Genomic DNA, 24,929 nt, shown 5'->3' with positions numbered 1-24,929 from the left:
GTTACATGATGTACCTGGGAGTAAATTGTTTTCTGTGCTATTAGATTCAGAGCTTCCATAGAAGTTGTCCTAACACACAGAAAGATGAGAACATAAAATTGCTGCTAGCTCCTACCTGAAGCATGATCATCCCAAAAAACCATAACTGAAAAAAGATGAGAGATTATAAGCTTGAAGCTGACAGAATTTCCACCGCAGCTGGATATGGATTATGGAATATAATTTTGGAACTAATAATAATGCCCTGGTAAAGTTGAAATGTTAGAGCTACTGCAAAGCTTTTTCAATTCAAATAGCTTTCCCTCCCCAAGTTCTCCAAACATAGATATCACACACACGCTCACATGTAGAAACAAAACCAAACCTGCAAATGAATTAGCTATTTCTCCCACTGCCTGAAAGGAACAGAGATTAGTTTTGTGATCAGTATTTTTAAGCACTTGGGAAATACTCAGATACCATGGTCACAGCATTCATGTAAATAAATAAGTGGGTGGGGTGCATGGAAGAAAGGAAGCAAAACAGAGAAAGAAGGGGGAAGGGAAGCAAAGATGGAAAAATGAGCTGAAATGCTACGCCCCTAACAGTCTTCATGACACATCAGGTATAACACAAATTCCCTCCAACAAACACACCCAAGTAAGTGTTCATTTAGGGAACACTTAGGGAATTTACCAAAGAGAATATTAATAGTAGGAGTAAATAAAATTTAGTTCAGCCAATTTGACAATCAGATGAGCAGGTACCAACTCAAGATTAGGTGCTCTATTACTTAAGCTCTTATGACCATGAAACAGTAAAGGTTTTGAAATCCCATAAAGGTGAAATTCAAGTAAAATAGAAAGGGGGGGGGGAACAAACAAAAAATTCTTTTACAACAAATATATCTGAAGGGAAATTCTGGCCCCTCATGCACTCAAATGTTTCTGAATTTATTAGCACCACTTGCGTTGCTGGTTTTTGTGTTTTCTCTCTAATTGTGCTCGTCATGTTTAACAGCTCAGTCTATCATTTCTGCAAATTAATGAAATTGCGCTATTGCTGTAGGTTCTGATCAAGGCTGATGTGCAAATAGATCTGTGGGTCAAGCTACAAATGGATCTTGTAAAAGAAAAGGATTGGGAACGTCTGTGGTTTAGATCCTGTTTCTTTTGCAATTGAACAGTTTTTATCCTTTCCTGCCTTACAGTTTTGTGTAGGCTCACTATTTGTTGTATTGCATTTCAAAGGTAGCAAAAATAGTCTCTCTATTCACAATGCTGATTTCTGAAGTATTTTCTCAGTTAAAGCTGATGAGACTTTTGCTTCAATAAGTATTCAAATACAGATTTTCAAAGGATACCTGCTATTTTTCCTTTTGCAAAACTCCCCTTTGGTTTGAAGCCTGTCCAAGGTACAGTCTTAACATACTACTACCATGACCCAAAAGTATTTTTGGGAGATCTTTCCCTGCAGTGTCAGGGTGCTCTCTTTTCAAGTTTTGATTGTAGGTTAGGTCAGACATAAGCTCAAGGGGTCTTTTTCACCAGTTCTGAACCATCAGTGAACAGTGAGATCTGGTTCTATTCTCACTTATCCTTAGTTAACTTGGCAAGAAGAATATCAGCATTGGGTAAAGACGAGAGGATTTTTAATTTGCTTTGGTCCCTCTGGAAAATGATATAATTGCAGAAGGGTAAGCAAAGTAGATATTTGGATATTAACGTGGCAGTACTTTGCTTTTCTAGGCACAATTTATTCCTACTTTGCATCTGAACCTAACTCTAATCTAACTCAACCCGGGGTTTCAAAGGTTTACTTGCAAATAGTTACATGCATCTTTAATGGCCTTTCCTCTCATGTTCACTGTCACTTCCTTTCCACACATTTTAACTCTGAAAGCTTTTGACTGTTTCTTCATTATTTATGACATTGTTGTGTCTTTTCTTGTGAAATTAAAAACTTCTTGCCACAAAAAGCTAGCTAATAATATGGCACATAAATCTTACTTTGACAACATTTCATTCTATATATGCCAAAAATAAATAACCATTGTCAATAAATGACCAAACCGAGGCTCCTGACCATGCTTGGCATCTGACCAGCTTAATGTACAGAAAGGTTAAGATTACCTAAATACGGAAGCTAAAAGAGTTTGCAATTTATTGTATTGTCAGCACCACACTGTCTGAAAAAAAGAAAAAACCCCAATAATACACAGTTGTTTTGATACACTCACTGCTCCAATTGAAGGTAGTGCACTTCAGCTACAGAGGAAAGACTAAATGAAAATAAAGTACAAAAAGATCTTTGAACATATCTCCAATCAACTGGTCATATAATTAAAAAAATACCATTAACTCTGCCGATATAAAACACACAGAACAATGTCTTTCACTCACAGTATCAAGGTTGGCCACACGTTGCTATATTTGCAGTAACGTAAGTACATAAGGTGTTAATCCTCCTGGGCTGTGCTCAAAAATTATTTAACATTCAGACTATTATTTAGCATACAGCTGGTTAGCAGTTTTCCCCTAAAATGTTGGCTTCGATCCCACATTTTTTTGTTCTGGCACATACCTGGAGCTGTAAAGGGCTGAGTCCAGAAGCAGCAGCAGCTGCCATTGTTGATGGAATGAACTGCACAGGGTAGTTATCACCTGTCGAGAGAACAATGCATGCAGGTTCAGACAATGAGCAGAGAATAGCAGCAGACAAGTGCAAACATGGACCTAGGATTGCCTGTGCTCCACAGCACTCCTCTAAGCCTAAACATCTGCAAAAACAAAAGGCTTCGCTGGGCACGGACTTGCCATGCTCCCTTGGAACTTTTTTGTTAGCAGATAGCTGGTAGGCAAACTGGCAAAACATAAATGTGATACTCGTGATTTTCATTTTCAAAAGCAAATATTCAAATCAAGCGTGTAAGCTTGGGCACAAAACAGGCCTTAAGGCTATAGACACACAGACAAGATACCCCAGGAAACCCCAGTGGTTCCCAGAGCAAAAAAATTGTTGTCGCCATATGTTTCTTAAAACAGGAGAAATTTGTTATAACCCAAGACACTTCAGCCCTGTTTAATGCAGGGTGATTTCTCTTTAGTATTGAGTGGCTCTTTCCTGGGAAAGCTACCTAGCTGGCTCAACACAGGTTGAGGTTGTTTCTTGTTTTGCTTTGAGGTTCTCTGTCTTGGGACAACTCCTTTAAGGTAGCCATAGAGAAAAATAAAATTAAATAACTTTTAAATATAGCTCAAAATATAATTTTGACTTTCTCTTAGATCTGGGACCCTACTGAAGTTGATAGATTACGTAGTTGTTCAGTTACTAAAATTTCTGTGTTCTGTTCACTGGAAACTGAAAATGTGTGCCCTCTGCATTGAGGGGACAACAAATACTCCAGAAAATAAGAGATACTGTTGATCGAAAATAAGCATTGCAATGTCATATCTTATAGCATCTATGGGTGTTCCCACTTCTGAGCCACTGCAACAATGCATCACACAGTGCCACTGAGACTCTTAGTCAATGTAAAGAATGAAGGAAGGCTGAAATAGTTTAGCAGCATAATCTGTAATGTAAAAATTAATACAGTGATGGATAAATTACACAGTAACTATGATTTAATGGAATATCACTTTGGCTCAAGCTTCTTATTTGAAGTCAGTGTTATGTACTATCTGTAGGCTACATTTTAACAGGCTGCTCCTCTGTACATTTTTGAGATTTACAATAATCAGTCTGTTTTACATGAACTTTTCCACACTGAAAGCAGAATGTAGCGATGAGGGAAAGTACAGAAATCCAAAATAATATAATCAGGACATTCCAAGAGTTAGATTTTTTTTTTCCAACCCCCTCAAATAAATAACAATAGCTGAAGTCTTTGCAGTCACTGGATTTCTCAGAACTCTCCCTTTTTACCACCTGAAGTGCTATTGTATTCAGCTCAGTTTAAATGTTTGGTTGTTTCACTTTTTTAATAAATTGTACATGTCTAATCCACAAGTTCTCTTTGCATCATATCCATAGTACCTTACCAGACCATTGAGCACAGTATGTGCTTGTACACAGTCCAGTAACAATTGGATTCTGATTGCATATGGAGCTCTGCTACAATGCATTCACTAACACTATATTGTACTGGTGTCCTATGGAGTAATGTTCAAAATATCTCCTCTTATTTTCCCCCTTCCATGAGGTTGATTTTAGTTTGCAATGATGTTGGGTTTTTTTTCTTAAAAAAAAGCAACAAAAAAAAACTAGATCCTTCTCATAAAGTACTAAAGCTGTCTTTTTATGGTTAAATAATTCTACTAATCTCTTTGATATTTATATGAAATTATCTGAATAAATAAGTTCCTAACCTAAGTTAAATAATGTTCCTTTCAGAAATATCTTACAAGGTTTTAAAAAAAATCACAAAGATGTTGAATTAATGATGCTTTAAATGGGGGGAAAATAACCATCCGAGTTATCAGCATGGACTGCCTTGCAGAACATTTCGGAGGCATTCTTTCTTTAAATATCATGAATTATTCATTCCTGTTCCACACAGCAATCTCTTCTTTCTCCCTCCCCCTCCCCATACACTTTTTAAGTTCGATACCAGTTGCTTTATTTGTACTAAAACATTTTCCATGTCAAACATATTTTTTTAAAAATCAAACTCTGAAAGAATTCCCTGCGGCACTCCTTTTTCACAGCTGTCATGGTCCTATGGTTTGAAATAGCCCGATATTTTACGCACACGCACGTACACACGCACACAGTTTTTGGCTGCGCAGTTAATTTAATAGTATCTCTACCACACCCTGGAGTGTTCTCTTGCTCACCTGCTGGTTACAGTTCCTTCTTTTGTTATGGGAAAAATAATTTTATAGTTATGCCATTTATTTGTTATTATAACATAATACTGTCCCTTTCCCCCCTCATTTTAATATGTTAAATTATGGCTAAGTCCTGGTATGTTAGTAGTATCTTTGTGCTGAGAACAAAAATTAATACTCTCTCAGCTCTGGAGTACTTTGCTGACACCAAGCAGTAAAAGCAGAGCAAAGGCACTTTTTTTCTCCCTTGAGGAAACTGAGCATGCAGGGAATGGACTGGTTTTAATTTTTAATTACAGAAGGTACATATTTCCCCCTCTTGTTTTGTCAGTGCAAGAACGGATCAAGAAGCTTCTTGGTAGCTGTCTTGGAAAGAAATCAGTCGACGTATTGTAGCAATATTTTTCAAATTTGTTTCTTGGTTTGGAATGCTTGCGTGAGGATCCATTCTTTTAAATTTGTACAAAAGGCGGCAGAACATGTTCAAACAGGTCTGCTTTAGGTGCTGGTGTATGCTGGCCTTTGATAACCAGGAGTGAGAAGAATGCCGGAAGAAGAAAATCTGTCATGTTTTGCAAACTGATCTCTTCAATCTCCTTGCTGTGCTGATTGTCTATTTACATTTGGCTGCTGTTGTTTATATATAAATTGGTGTTTACAAGCCATGGAAAAGTATGCCAGACTTCTGTTTCATTTGTCAGGTTGAGCAACATTTCCAAATGAATAAAAGCAGCGAGCAATTGTACCGTGCTATTCTACATAGAAATAATGTAAATGTTTCTTTTTGTCTTGGATGAAGCAATGAAGCTTAGTGGACTTTATTTATAGGATGTATGGACTTACTTTCCAGATCAAGGCTTTGTGAGCTATGAGGAAAGAAGGATGTCTGGCTCTTGTGAGACTCAAGGATAGGGGGAAGGTGTTGCTTTATTACCCATCTTTCCTAAAATACAATTGTAAGACACAAGCTGACTCTCTTCACCTGACTTACAAAGCTTTTGGTTTGATGATGGTTTCCTCATTTTGGGATTGTAACTTAAAATGTCTCTTTACACATGGATCTCAAACTGCCACTTGCACGCTCTCCATGTGGAATCACAGAATAACAGGAAACAGAGTTGGAAGAGATGCGAGAGATCACAAATTCCAGGGCCTCACAGGCATAATGAACAGACTGAGGAACCTCTCCTTAGGGTGTTGTCGGGATACAGCAAGGATACAGATGACCACTCCTGCAGTATTCCCACACAGGGCATGCATTTTGTTTGTGCAGCACCATCAGGATTGAGGAAGATGTTAACAGAGGTAACTGGCTAAGGCAATACTATGGAGCATCTCCTCTGTCCGATGACACTACCTCAGTTCTGCCTTTGTTCTGAGCAGGGTTTGCCACAACACCGCCTTATTGCCATCCTCATGTCGCAGCAAAATCAGTTGCCCCAACAATTGCCTGTCTGCGGCTAAAGAACTTCAGCGCAAAATCCCACTTGAAAATATTCAGCTGCCTACTACCACTTCCAGCTCTTACCTCAACATTTAGGAGGGAGGCACATATGGATTGCTACAACAAATCCTGAGGTTACGGATTCTTTGTTCCAACTAGTAAAAACCAACAGGGAACACATGACAGACTTTAACTCAGTCCTGGGGAATTTCCATTAGAAGCAAGACTCAAGCAGCACCTCTGCCATGCAAAGATACACGGCCAACTCAGTACACAGTTGATTTGATGTACGCTTTCTGTTCTCACCTACCAAGAGGAACAGCAGCCTACTGAAAATAGAGTACTGTGCTATGTAAAATTTAAACCACCTTACAGCTTTAAGAAAAACTTCTGAAAGGCCTGTTCCAAATGGAACTGCAATGATGGATATCAGTGAAATCCAGCAGATCTAAGATGATGTTAGTTATGTGGCTACTGTAATCAAGGAGTTTAATTAGTTTGATGACAAATGTCTCACAGTATTGGAATGTTCTGAGGTCCAGCCAGATGACAATAAGCCTGACAGTTTTGTTTGTCGTGCTTTACCTAATTTTATTTTCATTGATTTCAAAGGAGTTACTGTTGATTTACCCCATTTACCCCAATGCAAGTAGGAACAGAACCAGGCCAAAATGTTGGCTGCATTTCTCACTATTTTTGCCACCAGCCTAGGAAAACAGTCTCCATCTTCACATTTCTCTTGTAAATTATTTTTGTGTATAAAGCAGAATGACCTAGGTAGGCAGACAGGATTTGTTTCTTAGCCATTCTAATCATGATCTTTATATACTGTATGTATGAAATATGAAGAAATGCTTTGAAAATACACTGCAGCATATCACTCTACAAACCTTTTTAAATAGAGATTTACAATCTCCATACCTCAATGTCTCTATTTTCAATAATCTTTTTCAGAGATACTTTCCACATCTGGTAAAGAACTGATATAATACAAAATATTTGCAGAAGACTATCAAGCAAAAGTGATCATTCATTTCCAAGTCACACGGACTGCTGTTATGCAGCCAGCATGGAGAGCAGCCCTCCCACTCTCTGCTCAGAGCAAACGGTAGCTCTGTTTGAGCTCTGCTCAAAGTATGGTCTGGCTCCTGCCCAGCGTTACTCTATATCTTTACTCTGTCATCATCCTACTTCCCCATTCCCTCTTAGCCACAAAACTTGAAGGAAGTAATACTTTAGGCACTGCAAGATGGAGGAGGGAACTGTCGTCCTCCTTATCCCACTCACTGTCTTCTCCTCCTGACCCAGGGCACTAACGGGGACATGCTAATCACATTCAAGGATACTCCAGCCCACTAACTTTTCCTGGCTGCGTGTGGTTGGTTAAGTGAAGGGAAATTTGCACTGGGAGAGGAGGTATAATGGTACTTATGTTACCCACCAGTTCCAAGTAGTAAGTATAGTGGTCACAGTCAGAAAGCCAGCGCAGTTGCTTTGCTGTACTTGGAATGCAAAATAATTATATTAACTGTGTAGCATCTCTGGGCAAGTATTAGCTTCCTAACAGCTGCCACTCTCAGCTTCCCACTGGAATAAATGGCAACCCCCACAACCAGGTACTCTACGAGGCTCGTCAAGCGCCTGCAGGTCAATAGTCACAACAGTCATTTGAGATGCACAGTGCCCTAAAGTTTTAATTAATCCAGTATACAGTATAAATACTGAAATATGTATAAAAAATTAATTAGGTGGTCTATGCAGCTCTGATTTCTCAATTAGTACTTACCATGCCGGAAAATTATATTACATGACTTTGAGATACATAAGGAAGCATGGGACTTTGGGGATTTTTTTTCTAATGTAACTATTACTTGTCATCAGCACTTACTAACTTTGGCCTGTTTCACCTTCTAGAGCTCCAAAATATGGAGGGAGGGCTGCAGCCACCTCATGCTATAGATCCTGCCAGGCAGTAGGAAACTCTGTCCTGTCAGATTTTAATACAAATCATAGCTGTATATCAGCAATTCCTCGAGTTTTCTATTCATAATGACTTTCTGAGCTCAGGAGTTCAGGAGCAACTAAGGCGTGTGCTGGAAGGGCCTCAGAACCTAATAAATTGTCCTCTCTTCTCTAGGTCCTTCCATTGAGGGCATGACCTAGTGTAGTTTGTTACAGGAATACCATTTTCTTACTTCAAGGCGTAGAGTTTATGGGCAGATTTGCAACACTACTTGGTAACTGCCATCTTGGCATTGAGCTAAACAGCTACGAAATTGGTTCCCACTTAGCCCATGAAGATATATCTGCATGAACATGTGCACATAATCATACCCTGGCTTGTGCACCAAGGCAGGACTTCTCATCTTGGCTGCGCTGTAACACTAACACTGATATGCCACTTCTGAGTCAGAGCTGGCTTATATCTAGCTCATTTTGCGGGCAAAGGAAATTAAGTGACTGTGTGCACACGATATTTGACATTCCCTAAATGACACAGTCAGTTTCAAAAGTACTCAGTTCCCACAGCTCCTATTATTGAAATCCCTCTCACTGTATTTTCTGAATGCCAAGGAAAACTGGCACTGTCAAATCTTAGTCTTGCCTACATCAAACTAGAGTAAAATGAAACAGAAATGAAACAAGCAACCAAAAAGAAAACTGTAAGTATCTTAAGGGTTAATCCATCTCCTATCTTTCCTCAGAAGTATGAGCGAGTCTAAACTGACAGTTCTAGAGGTGAAAGTTTCATTTCTCACAAAAGTAGAAGAGTACAGGTAGTAGCAGTCAAGTTCATAAATATTCCTCAGAAATGCTTTGAAGAACCCTCTCTATGAAAGAGTGTAGCTTAATCTCCAGTTTCATTAATTCCTTAACTACTGTGCTGAGAGTGCCAAAAATAGGAATTAATCAATACCAAGTGTAGTTACGGCCGTTTTTTTATCATGATGTCTCTCCAACAGAAACTACTAACCTGCCCAGCTACCTTTGCCTCTCATGCTGTAGAATTTAATAAATATATTAAATATATAAATATTCTTATTTCTTGCAAGCCACTGGGTATAGTCTATAGTCAGAACATTGTGACTTCTGGTCCTTACTAGCATCAGCTGGATATAAACCACTAACATGCTAGTAAACAGCTTAGCTGTATTCTGAGATATCTAGGCCTTGATTTCTGCCTGCATGTCAATCTTTTAACATTTGTTATAGATCTCTCTTTCTGCATTCCGGCAAGTAAAAAAAATGCCCTAAAGCTGTATCGCCTTCTGCTATGAGGTCAATAGGATCAGAGGTAAAACAGTATAAGCTCAATAGTGTTAGGATAGGTACTGTAAGGAACACTTTAGAGTAAGTGCAGAAATCTGTTCTTGTGCAGGAAATCATGCTGGTACTCTTCTTCCTGAGTCATGATTGTACCAAGTAGCCTACAAAGCCAAAATCAACACAATGTGATTTGACATATCACCTTTCAGGGAGAAGCACAACCAACAGCTTAATCATTCTTAGTCACTATTCAGAAAGCATCTCAGATTAAAATGGGAAAAGCAAGGAAACTAAAGCACATGCTTTCTCTTGTCTGTGAGAAGAAAGGTATTAGCCAGGGTGTCGTAGACAATTTCCACAACTTGCAACTCTTATGTCTTTGGAGACAAAATATTCTTCACTTTGGTCCCCAACTGTTGTGAGGTGGTGATGCGTGTGAACAACCATCATCCTGTGCCATCTAAAGCTAGCTGCCTTTCAGAGCTCCATTAACTGGTTCCTGCATACAGTGCACCAGTTTATCAAACTGGGAAAGAACTTTGGGATTTCTCAACCTGAAAATAAGACAGTAACTGGACAAAGACCCTGGTTTAAAGAGGAATGTCTCTAGATGAAAGAGACAGAAGGGAGTGGGACAAACAGAAATGCTTGCTGAAATCCTGCTTGGCCTCACTTCATCTAATATTAAGTAAACTTGCTAGAAAAGATTTTAGGTTCAACCTGGCTTTTAATTAGTATGCTGTTTACATCATCTATTACAAGGCTTTACTTTGGATTTGACCCTGCTCCTGCTGCAGTCAACAGCAAAAACACCACTAACATCAGTGGGAGCAGGATCAATGCTTTACTTTGTACATTTCATATTTAATGTCAAAAAAAGAAACTGGTGTTTATGTTTTGTAGTTATTAGTTATCAGGTTAATATGCTAAAGGCAGTTTGACAGGGAATACTATTAATGAGCAAAATAAGGTTGCTGCTTCTGGACTGAGGTCACTTACAAAGAATGTACAAATGAAAATAAGGTTGACTTTTATTTACTTAACTATCTTCCTACATTGAATTCCTTTGGCAACGTGTCTTTAAACATTTAAAGCCCTGTTTACAAGGAGGCTCTGAAAGTAGCTTCAAACCATTATAACCCTAATTGAATTCCCCAGGAGTCCTGTAAACTCAGAGGAAAAAAGAAAGAAATCATAACATTTGCTAAATCATCTCAAAACATATTTCACTGCAAGGTTGTGTGACCTGTTATAAGTCTGAATGATGACTGGGATTGATCTACTGAAACCTTTTATTATTCAGATTGAAATCAAACAAAAAGTTGCCCATTTGAAGCCTCCTAATTAAATTATACTTCCTCTGACTTTTATCACTAATTAAGAGTAAGAATTTTGGCACAAACTACAAGTATACTGAAGATAACAGAATTAATTAAAGATACGTAGCTTTGTATAATGACACAGGGCAAACCAGATGCAAATTACTAGGCGAGTGGGCCAATATATTTAGAGCAAATGATTTTGTGGGAAATAAAGGTAAAAAAAATCGTGATGTTCAATAACCGATATTCCATCCACCTCCTTCAAAGCAGAAGTTTTTTTTCAAGTGGAGTTGCAAACCTCCACATTATTTCCAGCCAGCTACGCCTGTTGTGTAACATCATCTATATGAGACAGATCACACAAGAAGCTACAGTTAATATCTTAAAATGTTAAATAGCTTCACATCCCTGTCAGCTTACCTGGCTTGTAAGTTATTCCTGGGGGGAAGAGGAATCCCTGCTGGGCTGCAGCAGCCGCTGCCAGCGTCCGCTGGTCGTGTGGAAAAATTGGGATCATGAGCGGAGGCATGTGACCCTGAACCTGCTAAACAGAAGAGAGCCTCTGATCAGAAATAGCACAAATTTGTCTTGACAGGTATTTCTCCAGTACTGATAGTGTTCTTGTGTTCACACAGTCCCACAGAACCTTCACCTTAATGTAATCCCTGCCAATTTCACATTATCACATCAAAGCCCTCACTAACATTGTTTTCCCTCAGTGTCAAAGGTGTAACAGTCTCAGTGAACTGCACGTTTTCCTACTTCTTCCTGGTTCTCTGTTATTTTTTTTAATTAATATTCCCTGTCCCGGCACAAGGTAAAAAGGTACAAAACCTTTCTAACATACCATAGGTTCTCTAAAAAGAACAGTGGTACATATTTCTATTAATTTTTCACAAGTTTTCTCATATTTGGTCACAGACAGCAGAGTGACAAGCATTTTAGAAGTAACCTAACACTACAGTAGCTACTTTGATGTTCAAATTTTAGTATCATTGGGGTAATTTTAATTCTGAGATCTTACAACATTGTATTGTTCATATATATATATACCAACAACTCAGGTATGTTATTTCAAAATCTCACCACAGTATTAAACAGTCTTCTAGTCAACACCCCAGCTCTTAAGATTTAAGGCTCCAACATCTTGGCTCCCAATTAAACTAACATCCTTTGCCATACACACCTCACTATAACATATAAATTGCTTATCTGTCTAAGCAGTTTTATAGCTTTATGCACTATCATGTAGCTTGGTAATTATGGAGCTGTATTCAGAGACCATTTCAGAATAAAACTTACTATATCAAATTTAATTTGACCTTAATAAATGTATCAAAAAGCACAAACATGCAAAAGCAAAAAATTCTTCACCTTATACCAGCATTTGTATTCAACATATAGAAAACGGAAGATGGGATGGAATCGTGTCTGTTAAATCCAGATGTTAATTTCCTAGTTCCTTAATTTACACTACATGTGTTTCAGAGACAGCGTCTAGGATCACAAAGAGTTTTTATCCATCATTCCTTAACCCCAGAAGTACCCAAGGGTTTGACTATGATTTTTCTGATCAGTAGTTAAGCAAACACATAATGGTTTATATATCAAAGCTAGTAAATGTAGGAAGAAATTGGGGTTTTAGGCAGAAAAAAAATTTTGCCCTCATCCTACCATAAATCGGTGGCATTAAATACTATTAAAAAGTTAAAGTACACTTCAAGCAATTTTTTTTCATTTCAATCCTAAAAAACTTTTTTGGTCAAATCCCATATGTTGACCTATGACATTGTTTAAATAGTGCCAAATTTTCTTGTCATATCCCCGTTACTTTCACAACCATTGATGCAGTGCAGAAATGCTACTGTGTGTGTCTATGAGGGTTAATTTACCAACAACTCTTCTCTTGGGAAAGCCCTAAGATGTAGGTTAATAAAGGTCAAGCAAAAAATAAACACTGTACAGTATTTTTTTGAATCCATTTCTCAGGAAAATCAACTTATAATAAAAAGGTCTTTGTGCAATTACTGCTATGGCACTGGGGCATGAAAGAAACTAGCTTTGAGCAGCTATTTCTCTCATTTTAGCTGAGGTAAGCCTGGCTGTGCGTTTTAGGATATGAGTAAAACTTGGTTAGATTGGAGTTGATCCCCATGTGCCCAGCACAGGTATTTACCTCTGATAAAATGGTGCTAGTTTTGCTCTGTAGTGTTCCTTTACACTGGCTCTACAGGAGTACAGCAAATGAAAATCACAGGCTTTGTCTGATAGAAACAACTATAGGATATACTGGAAGGAATTCAACACAATACAGTCTACAATCATTTTCAGTAGTTCCCAGCTACAGTCTAATCAAATGGACCCAAGGCTTAAGAAATATCCCTTTCAATCAACACACACAGAAAGTATTTCCATGGGGTTGCAAAGGTACAAGACACCAACACAATCTCACAAGATAGAAGAGATCAGAGTGAGTACTGTGGTTAGAGTGATGGTGCATACATACCCATAGCAATACTTCGCACCATAGTGTCATAAAATTCATTTGAAACATGTAATTAAGGCCAAATCCTGCAATGGTTACTTCATAAGCCTCTTCCCACTGCAATCCTATAAAGTTGGATCCACTCCACCATATCCAAAAAGATTTTGTTTTAAACTCTCAAATAAAAGCAATTCTGTAAGTGTGGAGAATTACCATTGCATGTGCTGGCTATCTGCTAGTCTTTGAAATACTACTCTGAATGCTGGATCAGGTCCTTAGCCTATATAAATCAATGGAACTTTGGCTAAAGGTGGCTTACATTTAGAGTGTAAGTTTGAGTTTACACTTAAGAGAGTTATACAGACTAAAAAAAGGCCATACTGAACGGCAACCATTCCCTCCCATGGGTCTTTCCTCTGGCACATATTAAATACTATTCCTAGGTAAATGTTGGTTTCACTCAGAATTATTATACACATAGGTGTCAATTTTCAGCACAGGTCAACTGAAAAGCACAAATAAGCATTAAAAAGGAAGAGAATGTACAAGTATCACTGATCGCTGAATTATTAAAGATGTAAAATGAATGCCAATAAAACAGTAGACACCTTAACTTTTGACAATTTTTTTCCTGAGGGTTTTATTATTATTATTATTTGATTGGTGTACTTCATAAAATCGGCTACATGCCCAGAAATTTTAATTGCTGAGATGTTCCTCAGGTCTTTCTGAAAACCAAGACTGTAGCAGATGCCCGAGAAACACTCCGACTCTGTCTCTTCCCATTCGTAAAAATAGCGTATTGTTGGATCGGCACTTTCCCTTTTTGTCTCCTCTGTGCTAAGTTGTTGATGATGCCATTTTTTGCCATCTGCCCCAGAGCTTCATTAAAGATACATGAATGGACTAACTGGGCTGCTATCTTGTGAGGAACAGGTGCTATTGTTTGTCCCCAAAGACTTGCACTAAAGATCTCACTCAGAATACTTGAGAAAGAGCATCTGCAGCAGTCAGTCAGAGAGTAACTTGGCAGAGCCCGTACTATGGGCTAATATGCAAACAGTGACACTCAGGGGGACTCATTTTCTCTTTCATGAAGATTATTTATTTTTTTTGTGACGGGTAGTAAATGTTTGGTTTTGAACAATTCTGCCAGGCTATATCTTTAACTGAACTGTACAAACCCTGGAGGAAACCTGAGTATATTCTTTCCAAAATTCAGTTCTGCAACCTTGAGTAAAATCATGTCTTATATAGAGCTACCTCATAAAATTAATCTCTGTTTCTGTACAACAAGCTCAGGTTTAACTGTGTTAAGCATGAGAAGCCACCAAGATTAGGGAACACTTAAAAGGTAGTGTACCATTCCTTTAATATCCCATCACTACTCTCACAGCCCTTGGGAACTGATTACAGCACTTCCTTGCCTGAGATCTAAGTCAGGAAGCAACTTTAGAGCAAATCAGCCCTGATTAGTTCAAGAAGCAACTTCCAATTTCGTTTTCCCTGAAATAATAAAAGCTGGTGGCCCATTTGATAAACTGGGCAAATCTGCAGTGCTTTGTCCCACAGTCATGTGAATGCTAATCTCAGAAGTTGGCTGGACAATCCTTCTTGTTAAAAAGTCATCGACGGTTAGTATTGTGCCTGGAAAATGGAAGCCAAAGTGATATGTCATACAAAAATAATGCCTTGAATGGATAAGGAACACAGCACATTTAGTGAGACTAAGGAATAGGAAGGGTTCTGTCTTTAAAAACTAAAGCTGCCTCTGCAACAACTAACATTGCAGCTAGAGAAGTAAAGGCATGCAGAGAAAAGGATGGCAGCAGTGCAAGCAAAAAGGCAGCTCACACATTTCTGCTTAGCTGCGATGATCACAAGTTTCAAGAGCAGAAGTAAATCCCACCCTATAATGGCAGCTGAATTCCTCGCAAACTTTTCAAGATCAAACTTGACAAGTTGCTTCTCTGTTGCACGGTTTACTTCAGTAAAGGGGAGAATTAAGTGCCATCTGTTTGAGAGATAGTAAGCGCAATCTTTATAATTTTGTATCCCTTCCTTAAAGCTTTTTTTTTAATTACAACCAGCACTAGTAAAAAACAGTGTGATAGCCTAAATATGCTCTAATTGCCTAGAATAATCCATCACCACTATTAAAAACCATTGTGCCCCACTTCTTCCACCAATAAAATCTCTGGGCCCTGTTCTCAACTTGTAGAAATCTTGAGATTTGTATTGAATCTAACAGACTACTCCAATGCATGTTAGCTGAGAAACCAATCTTTGAATATACTGAATTGACTTTTTTTTTTCTTTAGTATAGGGTGTACGGTACCTTTTGTCTTTGTGATGTTGTAGCCTCTGTGAGAACCTCATTCATTCACAGGCAGGTTTAAACTTTTCATAGTTTAAACTTAAAATTCTCCCTAAGATTTTTTAACTTCTTGAATAATTGGTATAGTCAGACTACAATTTTAACCTGTCTATGCAGTTGTTAAGCTTTTAATTTCCATAGTAAAAATGTGTTTGAAATTTTCTACTCTCTCATTTAAAAACTGCAATGTAATAGAAGATCTTCGCTGGTAATGGCAGAGTATCAAGTAAGAATGTGCATTTTCAGAATGCTCGAAATACATGTTTATATCATAGAATATAATGGCTATAACTGATAGCTCAACAGATTACTTTTTAGGTTGATTCATTTTAAAAATCTTAATGGCACTGCAAGCAGTGTTTGCGCCCCTGGTACTACCAGTGCAAGTTTTTAAATACCCTGCATATTACATGTATTTACCTCATCTGCATTTTAAATAGTCTGTATACAATACATGGCACTATTATTTTTATACCACCATTGGAATTTTATTTATTTCAATAATGAGCATTGGGTTTTATTGTTCTTTGCAAGAGAAGAAATATAAGAAGTTTTGTTAATTTGAATTTTATTTTGATTAGGTCATTTTGGTGACTCTGCAAGTAAGCAAACACCATGTTGCATAAAAAAATAGGGACTACTTCTATGAAAACTCATATATATGAAAGTCAGTGGGATCACTTAAATGCTTAAAAGCAGCTATGTGCTAAGATTTTTGCAGGTTTGGGCCCAAATCTCTTCCCCAACTCTGGCAATATTGTAATGAACTCGTGCCATGACTGAGCCCTTTTCTGGTCCCAAAAATGATCTATGTAGAAAAACTGCAGAAGAATTTTACTGAAAAAATAAAAAGGTCTCTTTGGTTATAATTGAATGGTTTGGCTGTTTTTTTTTTGCCGTTCTGACGAAGCAAAGCGACTGTAAGGCTGGGTTAACTAACCAGTTCAACTATAAAGGATCTGGCTACTTTGTGTGCGAGTGGTGGCTGGGCCTTTTGTTCTGAGCTCAGAAATGTAACCGATGAACTCTCAAGGCTTTGAATTAATCTGCCATCAATGCCTAGCATTCTCTAATGTGAAGATAATATGTGAGAGTGGACCCAAACGCTTAAGTGAGAAATCCCCTCTAGTATAAGTAATCCCAGGGAAGCAACTGTGACTCTGCGTGAGGAGGAACAGCAGTTGAAGAAAGGTGGGCTCCACGAGACCAAAAGTGATCACGCAGGCACTGTATCGTAGCTAAGACACTGAAAATCGCGTTGACATAGCTCCCACATTGAAAATTATTCAGAGACTACTTTCTGCTCCTGTTAGCAATATAGAATCACTGGAGCTATATCTATGTAGGGAGGTATATTATGTTCTAATTTATCTGCCATCTAATTATCTACAGTCTAATTGAAAAATATTTCCTCTCAGTGAAAGTACATGAGCCACAAAGAAAATGTCTGCCAATGAGATCCCAGGGGAAGTGCTGGCAAATAAACTGTAAAAAAGATACCATAGACTTGCAAAGTAAGAACATTTCATATGGGAAATACTATGAAAGATATGTAGCCCACTACTGAATTTGTAAATGGATTGTAACTGCTATTTTCTTTCTTTTCCCCTATCATTTTTTCCATTTGTCCAATGGTTCAGCATGATTTGGAGATATGTCTACTGCAGTTGCCACAACATTAATGTGAAAATTGCAGCCATGATCATAGAGCGAAACAGAGCATCCTTATTTTTTATTATTTCTTCCTCACTACTTTGAAACTTCAAATGAACTAAACTTAAATTCCATCTACTTGGGAAATAAAGAAGGAAGCAATAGAAAAATACAACCAACCACACTGAAAACAGAATACTTTTAAACACTAGCTCTCGTTTCATTTCTGTTAGCTTCTCATTGTATTGCCCTGTTTTTATCTAGCTCCTTGACTACCTGGAAATACAGAATTCAACTAAAGATGATCTCATGAAGTTAAGAGTTTGATAAATGGTAATTAAATCTATTTAAATTGTCTGTATTTTAAGAAACTCTCACTAGGAGGGATGGAGAACATCTCTGCTATAGAGAAATAAATAAAACATGTTATGCAAAAGTGAATTTATAGTTCATTTGGAATTAGAGATCTACCACCTTTTCAATCCATACAAATGCATAATCTTGTCAATTAAATATTATTGTTAAGGTCTAGTAGTATGTTAAAATCACTTTAAAGTGCAACTAAGGAAAATTCATGTGTGTTTATTACTCCTTAAGGGTCTATTAGTGGGTATTTTAGTCAGATTTGTGTTGTAAAATCTGCATAAACTCAGCATATTGTTATCCCCATGTGTGCATTTGTTTGGTTAAAGCATAACAGCAAATCTCTATTTCTGCAACTTCTGGAAAAGTCAAGAGAACTAAAACAGTCCTAATTTTAATCAGATACAAACAGTTATCTCTACAGAAGTGAAGAGTTGACTATTATGCAAATTGTCACAGTTAGTGGTCACCAAGCCATCACAGAAGACTGAGCAAGTCAATTATTTCAGATATTTCCAAAGACTAGTGAAGATGTATGTTTCTCATTTGCACCTTGTCTTATTCATGCCAAAATAAGAAAAATATTGTAGCCTAATGATACTTGTTGATATTTTATGTACAGAAGCTCCATTACTTGAGCTCAAATCTAAACATAAATTATGTCAGAAAATCCTTATTAGTTTATGTTTTTATGGTGATATCAAAATGTGCAAGATTTTTGGAGTACATTGAAATTTCCTGTTGATGGAAAAATTTAGAGCAAGAGATGCTTTAAAATTTGCATTTCATATTGGTGCTTTCAAGCAGAGTTTTCCCCCCACATCCTTTCCAGACAGAGTTCTTTTTTTGAATAGTAGCCATCACTAGTAATTAAAATGAAACTAGTTCCCTCAGTAGAAGGGCTTGCAATGTACAATATAAAAAAATCATCTAACGCCACAACACTGATGATTGCTAAAGGAAGGACTGTCTTTCACTTTAAAGAATAGCTCCAGCAGAAGTGGGAATGAAAACAGAAACATCTTTCAATGCCTCTGATGCCCCATAGAGGTAAAAAAGGTACAACAAAAGAACAAGTTGGGGTTTTTCTATTATGTTAAAAAAACACAGAATATAGCTGAAACCCAGGGATCACTGATGCTAACAGCAGTTCTGCCATTTACTTCGCTAGAGGGAGAATTTCTTCCTGATCAGCATATTGTTTTAAAGCTTTCTATATTTTCACTGATATTCCAAGATTTGCAACTATATTGTATTGTAACTACATAAGCACTTGGAGATTTTGAATACTTTACAATTACTAATTAATTCAAGCTCAAAGACCCATTCAGAGGACAGTATTACATCTGCAGTTTACACAGGACAACACTCAGAGAGGCCTTGATTTCTCTTCCAGCCACAGAAGTGACAATGCATAGTGGATATAAACCAATTCCATTGTAATCTGCTGCTTGTAACCTTTACACCTTACCACACAACTGAATAAAGAGCTACCCAAAGTGCAGAGCTATGGCTAATGAGGTACATGCTCTGTTGAAAAACCAGAATGAGGCTTTTCAGCAGGTACATGCCAGCGCTACCCAGTTTAGCCCTCAAACACTTGTATACTGGCAGGATACAAGGGTGGAGGTGAGTCACAGGTGCGAAAAAGGAACGCCTTTCCCATCCCACCCAGTCCTATGGCTGATTTCTTCCTCTATTTATTCCTCTGTGAATTTACTCTCCTTTATTACAGAGACACGTGTTGATATTTTTCCTCAAGCCAAAAAGGATAATATTCAAGAGACTAGGTCAAAGGAGGTATTCACATCTAGTGAGAATATTCTTGCTTCTGTATATTTTTGAAAGAGATGTAATGCAGAATAGTAACCTAGATAACTTCCAGAAATCACATGATATTTATGGAGTGTCTAGATCAAAACACAAAGGGTTATCAAAGGCAATTATGTGGAGAACTAGTTTAATGCAGAAAACTCCTGTGTCTAGAGATCAAAGTCAAATCAGAATACTGATCGCATGCAAAAATTAATTTGTTCCATCTCTTCCTAGGATTCCTCAGATTTTGACACAACCTGACCATCTTTACTCAGAAAAGGCTCCAAGAAACTGGTGTGTTTGCACAGTATGACTGAGGTGATTGCCACTGTTAGGTATACAGTAATTATTGCAGATTTGGGAGTAAGCAACAGAGAGTTTCTAAACTACCAGCGACATACACACAGCCTGCTTCCTTCCTATGCCAACTGTGTCTGGCTCAAATCAGTTATATTGGCTCCTCAACTTTCTACAGCATTTATGATTCATCTACAAAAACATTTTGAAAGAACAAAATCATTAAAAAGGTAAAATAAGGCAAAAAACAAGGAAACTCATATTTAAAATGAGCATTACGTATTTCCTATCCAAGTTTGGGTGTTAAAATTCCAGCAACAGCTATACTTCAGACATAAATCCACACTGCTGTGTTGCCTTTTCTGCAGAGGATCCTGATCTTCAAGAAGGAATGCCAATCTTCCCATTTCCTGGCTTTCCCCAATTTGTCAGAACTTCAGTGTTATTTAAAGCGCACTTTCGGCTTGCGAATAGATCCTTGCCATGAATCCTATGATCACACTCATGTTAGAGTGACGCTGCTTTCAAAGTTGGGTTATTTTCTTCGGTTGCTCATGACAATCAGTGGGAGTCACTGATTGTGACAAAGCTGTGCTGCAATTCCCTTTCTCTCTGCCTGACCGACCTGCAGCAAAGGGGTGGCTCCTCTGCAACCCTAACATACTGGAGTTAGGGTGATGAAATGCACGGGCAAATCTACATAGAATTACGGGGTCAATAACAATGGCCCTTTGTCCAGCTGTGGCTGCTCCCCCCTCTGCAGCCAGGCCTTATCTGCTCAGGAAATGCCTGCTTTAACTGACAGGTAGGAGATTAAATCTACAGCTGCCGAAACACAATCTCCGCTCTGTTAGATAGGCTTTCATTGAAAAGCACTACAAACACATAATTTGTTTATGTTGTACCAGCAATCTTTGACAAAGCAGACTGTCTAGCTGAGACAAATGTGGTTAAACCCATTTATTGTATTATTTCTGCTACACAGAACAAGCTCTTAAAACGTAGAAACTAGACAAGGCACAAAGCTCTAGCTGTCTAAAGAAATCAAGAATAGATGACTTCTTGTTACACTAGCCCCTTTACACAGCGTAGCATGTTCCCTCCTGGAAAACATCCACTGTGATTTCTTTCTTTTCTTTTTCTCTCTCCCCACAACCCCTTTTTTTTTTTTAAAGTGGGTGGTTCAATGATGTTTATGTTTCCAGGTTTTAAAGTTTCTTTTGTTTTCTCTAGCATCAATAGATATAAAATAACTAAGTCAGTCAAAGGATGCCTTCAGGTTTAAGAAACAAGGGAATATTTTTGAGAGACTACTTCTCAGAGAAAGAATAATTTTCCAGACACACTGTCTGGTCTTCCTGACTTAATGCATGCTCAGATAGAAGTTTTGCCTGAGTAATGAATGCTGGACTGACACCCCCCACCCCTTCTCTTTCTGTTTTTTAATCATCAATCACATATTTCTCAAAACATTACTTCATTTTTGTTACACCTTCTGCTTTATTTTAAAATAATATTGCTGGCTGTTTATTTCAAATGAAAGGCACAGGGAACTGATGAATTAAGTGTTTATAAATCTGAGTTTTCAGATTGAAAACAACCTTTTTCATAATGCAAAGGCTTTATAAGAAAAAGCTGTCTTTTAGCCCTAGTTTCTTCTGGCCATACATTACTCCTAGTAAACTCTCCTACAAGAACTAAATGGGTCCTATACGCTGAATATGAGAAGGGCAACATTCATCTCTCAGGAGGAGCGCCTCAGAAACTCCACTTACTTCGGTGGAGCCGGACACACTCCCGAGAACAGAGCGTGGCCCATACCAATCTCTGCTTTCTATATTTAAGACTCTGTTCTCCGTCTGATCTGCATATGCAACTCCAATTAATGTTACTGGGAGTTGTGTGCGCACACAGATGTGCTTAGCGACCGGCATATTAAAACATCCCTTCACCAATGAAATTTAATGAATGAGTTTTCCCAGTGTTATTACTATAGATGCTCAATAAGGAAGATCTTGTAAATCACAGAATTGTTGCTTTAATGGTTAACCATAATTAAAAGGAAAAGAAATAGGAATAGTAGTCAACATCTTAATGTTTTATCATTCATGTTACTTCTATAGCCCTCTTGCCTCTCCTGGGGCATTCTCTTACATACCCTTTTGCAGCATGTTGGTTTCATATTATTTTATTTAACCTTAATCACAGCATTCATCTCTGGATTTGAGAGGAAGCTGTACGGATCTACCATACGAGCTGCCACTCAGAATATTCAGTTTGGCATAAAATTTAAAAAGTATGCAATAAACTGGCTGAATCCATAGGGAATCCCTCAAACAGCATGGATAATGAGGGGAATCCATAACAGACATAAACAAACCCAGAAAGATGTCTGGGGCCAACATCATTATGTAAGATATATGCCCAAGATGTATGGGCATACGTTTGAATGTTCAACTTCAAACTCAGCCTGTATTAGATTGATTGAATCTCAGCATGGGGTTCAGTTAATAAACAAACCTTGCCTTTGGAAAATATTTGGGGCTGAAATCATGTATTATAGCCAGGCATCTACTACATGTGGCACTAAGATGCCCTCCTACCTTAAAGCTTTGTTAAAGCAGGATGTTAAAGAAAATTAGAAATCCATACTATCAGAGGAACGGATACAATTTTCAGGTTAAGTGGCACAACTCTAAAGAGTTGTTAACCACAGACTGTATTTCAGTCTATGCACCAGGGGCGTATGAATAGAATTCACATTAAAAATTAGAGACCAGTTTGAATCTTTGGGCTTTGATTCACACTACCCATGTTTTTTAAACATGTTACCCATATTCTCATAAAGGATACAACAATAATGCTAGCAAATCTTTTTGGTAATTATTAATTTCACTGTAGAATAGCTTTTCTGCTATGCTTGGCTTGTTAAAAAAATGCATTTTGCTCACCTCAGGGTACACCATTAGCCTGCATATTTGCTCTTTTCCTTTTTTTCCAGGTTTTGTTTAAAAATTCTTCTTAAACCTGTATATTAATCACTGCTCAGAGGGTGAAAGAATTTGCAGGAGCAGCTGAAGTGCTACTTTTTTTCCAAAGTAGGAACTAGTTAGTGCTGACACTTTTTACATACATTGGAACAGGAATGAAAGAGACATAGAGGAAAAAATAAAAATTAACAGTAAGGATGAGGGCTGACTTGGTGGTACAGAATCCAACATATCAGTCTAACGTAATAACATCTTGCAAAACTATGAGCCACAATGACATGCCCTAGTGACAGCCAGATCCAGGAAGTAAGTTACCCTTGCCATAATTTTGGTCATTTAGTCAGGTAATAAGAAAACAAGAGAAGGAACTCTGCAAAAATGCCTATCTAAATAGACTTCCGAAATCAGAGGAGAAGACAAAAAGCTTCTTTCAATAGCTCTGTTCAAAGTCTTAGATCTGTGTTTACTTGTAAGTCACTGTGCTCCGCTCTGAAGCTCTGTTTTAGAGTTCAACTGTATAGGGAACAACCACACATTACTTCAGTATATGTATTTGTAGCACCTTAGTTCTTCTGCACTACGTCCCCATGTGGACAATGGTTAAGTACACTGAAGATGCCTTTGTGGAAATTTGTTTACTCACTAGGAGAAGATTACTCTTAAAAAGTATGCACTATGGAAGTTAGTGTGTAGTACATGCCATTATAAAGTCACACATCTTAACAAGCAGAAACTTTCCTATTAGACATATTCTTAAAGTGAAAGTGAATGTCTCTTTATATATATAAAAATACATAAGTGTATAGATATGCTTATATATTTTATATTATGAAGAGAAAAGCATATTCTACATATATACACATGTACATATATAATATACAGATCTGTGTATATATATGTAGAATACATATTTATATACACATATACATGTATTTTGTACAAATATTTTTGAATATACATATATATACACACACATAGGTATATATATGTAGAATATGCTTTCCTCTTGTTTTCCAAATCCCTCACTTGGGATTTCAGTGTTCTTAGACCCATCTGGCTATACAGCTTGCTTGCTGCACTCCTGGATAGTCACCATTTGAATGACTTTCTTGGACACACAAGACCTGTATTTCTTAAATCCTTACTCTGGGAAGACCACCTCTATCTCTGTGAAGATGTTCTTTGAGCATGATACATTTAACAGGTTTGCTGCTGATTGAAGTAGTCAGCGAGTCAGCTGGGCTAATCATAGTGGTAGACAACTTGAGTAACAAATAAAAGTCATTTGGAAATCACTCTATCACTCACATCTATTATTGCTGGATTTCTTTCTGTCTCTTCTATTTATCAAATCATTTTTTTCTTCTTCACTTAATCTTTTCACTCCTCACCTTCAGACTCCTTGCAAAACTCCCAGCATTCACTCTCACTTCATCTCTTTTGGAGAGTATTTTTTGTGTATACAAGGTAGCTATCTAGCAGTAAATTATCCTTTCTAGGCCACTGATACCAATAAAGTCATGCCCAAAAGTTGCCAATAAACTTCCACCATGAGGAAGGAGACCATAGTGAAGTACATTTGACTTTTTTGGCTTTAGGAAGGTCATTGTCACAAATACAAGAAAAGCTTAAACATAAAAGTAGCATCATATCAAGGAAATGAGGACACCCACAAACATCTTTTTTTTAAGATAGACACATGCAGCTGAAACAAATTAAAATCATGCTTTTCTAAAGCCCTCCTAGTGCACTCAAGGGTCTTCAGCGTAAACAAAGCTCCTCCCTAAACTCCCTGTTTTGTTAGCATGTGCTTGTCTCCACTGTCTTTTCAGGTAAAGAGTTTTCAGGATGTAATCTTCCATTTCAGTTTAGATGCATTTTTCAAAAGAATTTTAGGTTGGGTTTTTTTTTTTCCATTGTGAAAGTCGGTCTAACCCCAAAATTGCAACAAAAGAAAATACAAGAAAATAAGATACCAATATAGGGTTTCTGAGATGTAAGGGCAAATGGGTTGAACAGGATTAATGTGAGGTGCACAGACCAACTAATCTGTACATTTATTTGGGACAACATTGGTATTGTATTTTTAAGGGAAATGGAGGGGA

At 37.6% G+C, this 24,929-nt stretch overlaps 1 protein-coding gene across 9 annotated transcripts in view; it reads right to left on the bottom strand.

Moving 5' to 3' along the window:
* SOX6 (SRY-box 6) overlaps positions 1-24,929 on the bottom strand; it is a 387,375-nt gene that overhangs the window by 94,753 nt on the left and 267,693 nt on the right. For 8 of the 9 annotated variants that reach the window (XM_019474501.1, XM_019474505.1, XM_019474503.1 and 5 more), the window contains 2 exons: positions 11,265-11,388; positions 2,563-2,642 (listed from right to left, as the gene is read on the bottom strand). In XM_019474501.1, the coding sequence (XP_019330046.1) occupies positions 2,563-2,642; positions 11,265-11,388 (204 nt within the window). The remainder of the gene's footprint in view (positions 1-2,562; positions 2,643-11,264; positions 11,389-24,929) is intronic. The other variant, XM_009288777.2, reaches the window with a different exon arrangement.

The sequence above is a fragment of the Aptenodytes forsteri genome, unplaced genomic scaffold, assembly GCF_000699145.1.
Source record: "Aptenodytes forsteri isolate BGI_AS27 unplaced genomic scaffold, ASM69914v1 Scaffold8, whole genome shotgun sequence".
Classification (NCBI taxonomy): Eukaryota; Metazoa; Chordata; class Aves; order Sphenisciformes; family Spheniscidae; genus Aptenodytes; species Aptenodytes forsteri.
This window is presented reverse-complemented; position numbering and strand designations above follow the sequence as displayed.